Source organism: Cynara cardunculus (assembly GCF_001531365.2).
Source record: "Cynara cardunculus var. scolymus isolate 2C chromosome LG 5, CcrdV1, whole genome shotgun sequence".
Lineage (NCBI taxonomy): Eukaryota > Viridiplantae > Streptophyta > Magnoliopsida > Asterales > Asteraceae > Cynara > Cynara cardunculus.
In genome coordinates this window covers 32,112,713-32,121,849 of record NC_037532.1, presented here as the reverse complement: position 1 = coordinate 32,121,849, position 9,137 = coordinate 32,112,713, and the positions used below count along the sequence as shown (strand labels likewise).

At 34.3% G+C, this 9,137-nt stretch overlaps 2 protein-coding genes across 3 annotated transcripts; both read right to left on the bottom strand.

The window, feature by feature from the left end:
• Positions 1–279: 279 nt before the first annotated feature.
• LOC112513624 (1-aminocyclopropane-1-carboxylate oxidase homolog 1-like) lies at positions 280–2,061 on the bottom strand. Of its 2 annotated transcripts, none has more exons than XM_025119948.1 (2): positions 1,208–2,061; positions 280–1,133 (listed from the first exon to the last, which is right to left on the bottom strand). In XM_025119948.1, exons 1-2 carry the CDS (start codon positions 2,033–2,035, stop codon positions 882–884), a joined length of 1,080 nt encoding a protein of 359 aa, XP_024975716.1. In that variant the 5' UTR covers positions 2,036–2,061; the 3' UTR covers positions 280–881. The 2 variants fall into 2 exon arrangements, with proteins under 2 accessions (XP_024975716.1, XP_024975717.1); XM_025119949.1 differs by having other exon boundaries at positions 1,057–1,141.
• Positions 2,062–6,877: 4,816 nt separating this feature from the next.
• LOC112512521 (1-aminocyclopropane-1-carboxylate oxidase homolog 1-like) lies at positions 6,878–8,241 on the bottom strand. Its single transcript, XM_025118525.1, has 2 exons — positions 7,420–8,241; positions 6,878–7,336 (listed from the first exon to the last, which is right to left on the bottom strand). The coding sequence occupies exons 1-2, from the start codon at positions 8,233–8,235 to the stop codon at positions 7,085–7,087; spliced, it is 1,068 nt and encodes a 355-aa protein (XP_024974293.1). The 5' UTR covers positions 8,236–8,241; the 3' UTR covers positions 6,878–7,084.
• Between the last annotated feature and the right edge of the window lie 896 nt (positions 8,242–9,137).

The following is a 9,137-nucleotide window of genomic DNA, read 5'->3' as shown; positions in this document are numbered from 1 at the left end:
TTATAGTGCGAAAGACAGTTAAAATATTATGCAAAACACAAAATTAAAAACAAATTATTCATTTCACAAAATATCAATCTTCTTGAAATAAGATTGAGTTTCATCATCCCACATTGGTAGAAAGATGATAGTTTGAAAGAAGATGAAAGATATATAAAGGACTGATGGATGTTTTGAAATCTATAATATCATAAAATACAAAGAACATCAACCAAAAAACCAAAAAAATCCCTCGAAATCAATAAAAAAAAACCCAAAAAAGTTTCTCAAAATCAACTACAAAAACCAAAAAACTCCCATCAAAACCAATCAAAGAACTTTAAAAATTTTCTCAAGATCAACCAGAAAAACTTTAAAGATCCCTTAAACTTGTGGAATCTGACTAATAACGCATCACGAGACTTTACAGACCTGTGATTTAACTTGAAGATACACTCATTCGACAAAAATCCTAGATATCAAGAACAACATTCAATAGTTAAAATTTTATAATCAACTTATAATTCTTTTGAAGCCAAACGATTCCAATATATTTTGTTTCAGAAGTAGGGTTTACAAACCATTAGAGCTTATTATTTATGGGTTTGGGTCGGGCCCGGGCCAGGTCTAACATATTTTTCTTGTCTAACGAACCTAATATATAGTAAATCCAAGTCCGTTTTTACAATCTTGAAAACTTTTCAAAACCCGCTTTACAAAAAGCGGGCTTTCCCATGGACTAACGTACAGTAAAAATCTTTTTTTACTTTTTAAGAAAACAAACCTTATATTGAATAGTAATAATTACGAGTTTATAATTATTTAGGTATAGATATATATTGAATAGTAATAATTACGAGTTTGATGATGAATATGATAATGGTATGTGTTGAAAATATAATTTAAAGCTTCAAATGAAGTAAACGAGGAACGCCATCAAGTCCCTTGGAGAGTGAATACTGGATGTAGTCATAAACGGTGGTTTCTCTGTACCTCGCTGGGTTGTCATCGGAAACCAACTCCTTGATGGGTCCGTACACCTTTGTCGACGGCGCCAGGGAGCTGCTGAAGAAGCATGCCACCGACACCCTCGGCCCTTTCTCGTTCGCCACCACTCTGTGCTCCACGCTCCTGAATTTGTCATTCGATATCATCTGAAACCCTAACGTAATCAGATTCTGATCTCCAGTTTTTCAAACTCAAAATCATATGCTGAATGTCGTTATACCTGTAATAGATCTCCAATATTGACCACAAGCGCACCAGGGGTTGGAGGAACATCAACCCATTGTTGGTTATGAAGTATTTGAAGGCCTCCAATTTCATCTTGTAGAAGAACGGTAATGAACCCATCGTCTGTGTGTTTGGTTGCACCCATGGTTAGATCTGGTTGTGGACAAGCAGGGTAACAATGGGCGACAAAGGCAAGCGCCTTGTCACAGTCTAAATCTCCAAGGTGATTAGGATTCAGTTTCAACGCCTCTGAGATCAATCGAAATAGGACTCCACCTAGTTTCATCACTTCATTCGAGTACTCGACTTGTATTTCTCTGCAAACCTCCGGCAATTCTTCCAGGGGCGGAGGTGATGGAGCCATTAATGAAATAAAAGTGTCTCTCCAATTTGCAGCAGGGGAGCTGAACAGATCGAAATTGCTATTATAAATCACTGCTCTCGAAGGATCTCTTGTGTAAAACCGTTTCTTCACCTCCACATCTTGGTCGTGAAATCTACGGACTCCTTGAAGCATCTCGTTCATCACAGTCACAGGTATCCCGTGATTCACAACTTGAAAAAACCCTACAGTCTCCGACGCCTCACGGATCTTCGCCACCGTCGATGCTCTATCGGTGGACCCAAGGTCCACAACTGGAATCTCGAAAGGGGTGGAGGATTTGGGCAAGGGTTCCGGTTGGTTGTGGAAGATACGAGGGATCTTTTGGATTCCGGCATCGGCCAGGGCTTTGACACCGGCCTTTGTTTCGTCGAAGGCTTTGAGTTCGGTCGGTCGGTCGTAATATGGGGTGACTGAAACTGTGGTTTGAGTGGCAGCCATCGTTTTGATGACGATCGTATGCGAAGGTCCGTCCATAAATAGCAATATCCACCCACTAATTAATTGCCAGCGATGACTTAAGACCACACAATTGGCAAGGCGGCGGAGGATGATGTGAACTGCCGCCATATTAGACCCCGCCAGATTCTTGCCACGTATGTATGCATGTATGTGTGTGCATGTTTTAGTGATCACAAGATTGCATGAGAATCTATAAAAATACTAATGATTGCGGTAAAACCATTTTCAATCTTAACATTAAAAAGAACATTAAATTTGCTGCGCTCATTAATATTAAAAAAATACATTAATTCAAATAACATAAATTTAAAAAACACATAAATAATAGTAATACTCTGAATTAGTCTACTTATCTTACAAATGATCAATTAATCCATTTCGAAGTTCATAGTGTGTGTCTTTATCCTTGATCTTTTTATGTCGAACAGGAAGCTGTTCAAATCCACCATTTGTTATCGCTCACCATCTCAACTCTCACGTCTTGCACTTTGCGTCGTTCTTCAATTGGTGCATTAACATCTCGTTTATCTTCTATAATCATATTATGCATAATGATGCACAAAGTCATTGTATTATGCAATATTTCACTCCTCCATAACCATGCATATCTTGCTACAATTGCAAATCTTAATTGCAATACGCAAAATGCATATTCCACGTCTTTTCTACATGTTTCTTGTTTCATTACAAAATATTGTTTTTAGAGCCACGTAGATCATGAATAGATTGAACAGCAGTAACCCATTTTGGATATATATCATCAGCTAAATTAATACTCTATATTATACGATTTTTCTTTGATGACATAATCAGTAGGAGTAGCATTATCTGCTGCAAAATTTGCAAAAAGATGTGAGGACTCCAGCATATTAATGTCATTGTTGGACCCCAGTCAACCAAAAAAATGCATCCCTTGTCCAAAGATCATAGTCATTTACAATTTCCAGATTAATACTTGGAGATTTACTACGACCGGAAACTTTAGTCACTATATGGCTACTGGAAACCAATAGATTCTTTAATTTATATCTTAGTTTTTAAATTTTTCATTGTGAAACTACGTTTGTTCGGTACCATGTATGTTTAGTTCTGTTATGAATTTGTATTTTATTATTTTTATGTTAATGTTTAATTTCCTTTGTCTTATCTGTATTTGACTTTAAATAAATAAATAAATATATATATATATATATATATATATACATAAGAAAATTTATTGTTCATTTTGAAGAAAAAAAAACACTTCAATTAGATCGAGGTCACGAATATCTAAGCCAAGAGTTTATCTATTATCGTAGAGATTGTGGGATTGTATCCCAACTAACTCCTCCAGGAACAGCACAACACAATGGTGTGTCCGAGAGGAGAGATAGAACTTTGTTGGTCATGATTTGCTCTATGATGATTAGTACCACTTTACCTAAGAGTTTCAAGAGATATGTCATAAAAACAATTGTCAAATACTAAATAATACACCAAAAAAAAAGACAGAAAAGACCCCATATGCATTATGAACCGGAAGATCCCAAAGTTGTCCTATAATTTAGGGGATGTGATGATAATGTTAAGCAAGAAGCCTCTAAAAAGGTTGACCCAAGATCTTAAAAGTGCATCTTTGTGTGATATCCAAAAGAGACAATTGGATATTACTTCTACACACCCAGTGAGTACAAAGTATTCGTTGCACGACATGGTGAGTTCTTAGAAAATGATTTTCTAACAAGAACCACTACAAGAGACAAAAAAGAAGTTGAAGAAATTCAAGAACCAGAAGATGATAGTTGACATTGACCATCAACAAGATATTGAATCCCAACAAGTTGTTGAGAAAAATGATAAGATACAAATAGTCCAAAGATCGGTTAGAAATCGTTAAGAGCCTGAGAGATATGGTTATCTCATTAGCCGTTGCAACGCAGTTCATAATGAACCTGCAACCTATAAAGAAGCAATATTAGGTTTGGAATCTGATTAATGGTATGATGTCATGAAGGCTGAAATACAATCTATTGGTAGATGCAATTGTCAGCTGCAAAGTGGTTAGGTGCAAGTGGGTATTCAAAAAGGAATTTGACATAGATGGGATTGTGCATACCTATAAAACCAGATTGGTAGCAAAAGGTTTAAGTTAGACTCAAGGAGTAGATTATAGTGAGAACTTTTCTCCAGTTGTTATGATTAAATTTATCAGGATTCTTCTTGCCATAGTTGCGAATCATGATTACGAGATATGACAAATGGATGTTAAAACCATGTTCCTTAACGGAACTTTGAGCGAGGTCGTGTACATGGTAAAACCATAAGGTTTTAAGCATGCAAAATATCATGAAAAGGTATGCAAGTTGCAAAGGTCCTTTTATGGACTAAACCAAGCATCTCCTAGTTGGAATCTTCATTTTTGACGAGAAAATCAAAGAATTTAATTTTTTAAAGAGCGAAGATGGCTATAGACAAATGGACTAGCTCAACTAATAACATTGGTTTGAATCAAATATGTCGGGATCAAGAAACATAATCTTGAACTACAAAGGATGAGATAGATATATAAACAAAAAAATCATGAACAAAAGGATAATGAATGATTCTACCACATGATTGATTGGATCAATCATATTGCTCAAGATAAAAACATGTACATAGCCTTAGGGGCAGTGACTTGATGCTAGACCCTTACCACTGTCTGTGTTACTGTGTATCGTATGCAAGTGGAAGAATATAAGTTATTAAATGCACATGACATATGTCACACAAGAATATTGCTAAGAAATATGTAAATCTATAGGATCACACACAAATAATACGTTTGCTCCATTTGTAGTAACCCAAGTTTAACCATGTTGATTGTAGAAACAATTATTATTAGAGGATAATTATGAAAATATGTACTAAAAGTGTAGTTATGATAATTATACAAGTATTACAAATAATTAAAAATCCTTATTTTGAATTATAGTTTATCTATAATTCAAACCATGTAAATAAAGTGATACTAAATTAATTTCTATCCGACTGAATCATTTAGAATTAGCCTTCAGATAAAGAATACAAAAAAAAAACATTTTCTATTCTGTAATACACATTTAAATCTAGGGTTCTGGGATAGAATCCGATGGAGGCACATAGCCTGTTCGTGTGTGGATTATCGATATAGGAAACTTATATTGGTTTCTAAGTGCTTTGTCAAAATTCTCGTCAAATCTGAAAGGTACAACTCTATGTGTGTTTTATTACTTGTGTTTAATTGTCACTGGATCCGATCGGGTTTTAAGTTTTGGGAATGTTTCCTAACTATTGTAACCTAAAAAATTTTCACCCGATGGATGTTCGAGGTGACAAATATTGTTTTAAAACCCAATAGATAGTTTTAAAAAAAATTTAAAAAATAAAAGATTCTTAATAAAGTTACAAACGGATTATAAGTGCAATTTAATTAATTAAAATCCATCGCTATTTTTAAAGATTTAGAAAGATATATTTTTTTAATTTTTACAGATAGAAGTCAACAAGTCCAGGGAAAAATCAACTTCCTAGATCCGTCGGTGATCGGTTGATAATCCACCATTGAATCCGTGGAAGAAATTTCATCGATGATTTTCGTATGCGAAAGTTTGTTTTCTAATAGTGCTTAATGATTAATACTAGTTACGATTTTATTTGTTTCAATAGAAGTTTGTAGTACCAACTCGTGATGTGAATCTCGAAAGATAAGTTAGAGCTTAAAATGTGACACCATGATTAAAATGGTTTAGATGTCTTATCTCACATCTACTTCCGGTAACCAGACAACTACAAATCCACTAAATTACACTTTCTGCAATAGTAGAATTTTTGTACTGTTAGAGCTTATCCACCCAAGAAGATTCTTCGACTAAACAAAACAAGCAAGATAAATCCGTTAATCAATCAAATCATCTCATATTATATATTATAAACGAAGAAATTTGATTTATATATATATATATATATATATATATTAAATAAAGTTTGTCGGTAATTTTGGAAGAGTGTCTCAGGCTATGTCGGGACTAATCTCATAAAATTGTGCCTACAAAAAATTAGTCCAGATAATCTAAATACTGCAATTATTGTATACGTTTAGAATCGAATTCTGGACAGATGAGATATTACATCACATCCTCAGAACCTCAACCATTACGCCGCAACAATTATAGTCATCCATTGATAATCTTATGAAGATTTTTTATTTTTTCTAAAAGTTGTTATAATTATAGATGGATTAACAACGGATATTTAAAAATCCGTTGTAATCCGCAGTTAGTTGTAAGTAATTTAATTTTTTGTTTAAAATTAATTTAATTTTAGTTAATTATATTAAATTTTTTTAAATTTAATTATATTTTTCTTAGCAAAGAAAACATACGTACATACATATATCCGGTTCACTTAATACGTTTCAAGATTATAAAAGTAACTCATAAATAATTGATAAACATGTTAGAATACAACATAACCGTCGAATCCTATCAATACGATAGAATACCCCATAAAACTTAATAACCAACTGAAGAACTCTCTTGCTATCAAAACCACATAAATTCATAAAATAAAGCGAAAGAGATGAAACAAAGATTTATTATGTTGCATTGCACGAATATACTTCTAGTTATCTAAAAAAACATTTATATTTTCAGTACTTGGATAAACAACATACCGGTGCCAAACCGGTAATAAAAAGTTTTTGATGAAGTTAAACCATTCTAGCTTATAATAAGTTGATAAATATTTAAAAAAAAAAAACATAAATTATTTCAAATAAACAATTCCAAAAAACACGTAGATATTCATAAATTCATGATAGTATCATAAAACTGATAATTAATAGGAAACTTTCACCAACATTTAGAACTAAAACCACACAAAGTACAAAATTAAAATAGAAACAACCAAAATAGAAATGCATTACAAGGTATATATTTCTAGTAATTTAAGAATCATGCACAAAGTATATGCATATATATATATATATGTGTGTGTGTGTGTGTGTGTTTGTTTGTAGTTATTCAAGTTTCACAGCTTGAAATGAAGTAAACCAGAAACGCCATCAACTTCTCTATAGAATGAATACTGAATGTAGTCATGAACCGTGGTTTCTCTGTACCTCGGTGGGTTCTCATCGGAAACCAGCTCTTTGATGGGACCGTACAATGCCGTCAACGGCGCTAGAGAGGTACTGAAGAAGCAGGCCACCGAGACCCTCGGCCCTTCCTCTTTTGCCACCACTCTGTGCTCCACGCTCTTCAATTTGTCATTAGACATCATCTGAAACCCCAACAGATTAAAATATCAGAATCTAACCTCCATTTTTTCAAAGGTGAAAATCAAAACGTTCAATGCTGTTCTACCTGTAATATATCTCCGATGTTGATCACAAGGGCACCAGGTGTTGGAGGGACATCAATCCATTGATTATTATTAAGTATTTGTAGGCCACCGACTTCATCTTGTAGAAGCACGGTAAGGAATCCATAATCTGAGTGTTTGGTTGCACCCATGGTTAGATCTGGTTGTGGACAAGCAGGGTAATAATGGCCGAAGAATGCAAGCCCCTTGTCACAATCCAGATCTGACAGATGACTAGGGTTTAGGTTCAACGCCTCCGAGATCAATCCAAACAAGACGCCCCCTAGTTTCATCACATGATTTGAGTACTCGATTTGTATGTCTCTGCAAACCTCAGGCAATTCTTCCGGTGACGGAGGTGACGGAGCCATAAATGTATAAAAGGTGTCCCTCCAAGCAGCGGCAGGGGAAGTATACAGATCGAAATTGCTATGATACACCACTGCGTTTGAAGGATCTCTTGTGTAAAAACGTTTCTTCACCTCGACATCTTGTTCGTGAAATCTACGGACTCCTTGAATCACCTCGTTCATCACAGTCACAGGTATCCCGTGATTCACCACTTGAAAGAATCCTAGAGTCTCCGATGCCTCTCGGATCTTCTCCACCGTCGATGCTCTATCGGTGGACCCAAGGTCCAAGATTGGAATCTCGAAAGGCGTGGAGGATTTGGGCAAGGGCTCCGGTTGATGGATGAATATGCGAGGGATTTCTTGGATTCCGGCATCGACTAGGGCTTTAACGCCACCTTTTGTTTCGTCAAAAGCTTTGAGCTCGGCTTTTCGGTCGTAGCAAGTACTGTCACCGGTGGCAGCCATTGTTCCAATGACGACGATAGTATGGCCAGGTTGGTTCCATAAATAGAAAACTCCTCCCAGCAGTTAGAGTAAATTGAACGATAGTCTTATCCAATTCAATTTCAATTAAAAATTATTATTTTTTTGATTAACCGGATATCCAACTTGCTATACGCGCCAACTAATCTCGGAACGACTACTTTCTTTGCAGATAGCTCGGAGTCACCGTATTTGAACCTCCATGGCCACAAAGAGATTTTTATTCTTCTTTGAATTTAAATTTGGGATCTCTTAATACTTTTGACCTTTGTAGTCAAGCTCATACCAATTAGACACCATCCTTATAATTAAATTATCAAACAAGTTTTATTTTAAAAAATTAAATTCAACCAACGACATGATACCATGTGTCAATCTAAAAAAACCCTAGGTGAAGGAAATTGGAGGAGAATGACAATTTATTTTTCTTTTTTTAATATTTTTTTTAAAAAATATTTTATTTTTTCAGATTGATCTCAAAAGTTAGTCTTAATTGGCGTCTTGTTGGAGAATTTACCACCAAATTCAGTTTTTGCCATTATTTATGTAAAATTATTTGTATATTTTGAAAAAAAAAATACTTTGCAAATGGCTTGATTATTTAAAAAAAATTAAATTTTTTGAGATTCATGAGAATTTTTATATTAATATTTTATTTTATATGTGATTTTTTTTTCTGGCTAAATGTATTTATAACATATATTTTTTTTCATAACGTGTTTGTTTGATATGTATTCGGTTCAAGATGTGAAACTCATTTACGTGTATTTTTTGTTTCAAAAACACGTAAAAAATGTTTACATTGAGTACATGTGAAAAGAATATATGTCATTCAAAATTCAAAATCCTTAGAAAAAAAAATATGATAGAACATATGATGCAAA

Bases quoted from the DNA above. Each gene is read 5' to 3' on its own strand.
- LOC112512521 (XM_025118525.1), bottom strand. From the start codon at position 8,235: ATGGCTGCCACCGGTGACAGTACTTGCTACGACCGAAAAGCCGAGCTC. The intron at 7,337-7,419 runs GTAGAACAGCAT...TTGGGGTTTCAG, and splicing joins ACATCGGAGATATATTACAG to ATGATGTCTAATGACAAATT.
- LOC112513624 (XM_025119948.1), bottom strand. From the start codon at position 2,035: ATGGCTGCCACTCAAACCACAGTTTCAGTCACCCCATATTACGACCGA. The intron at 1,134-1,207 runs GTATAACGACAT...TTAGGGTTTCAG, and splicing joins ATATTGGAGATCTATTACAG to ATGATATCGAATGACAAATT.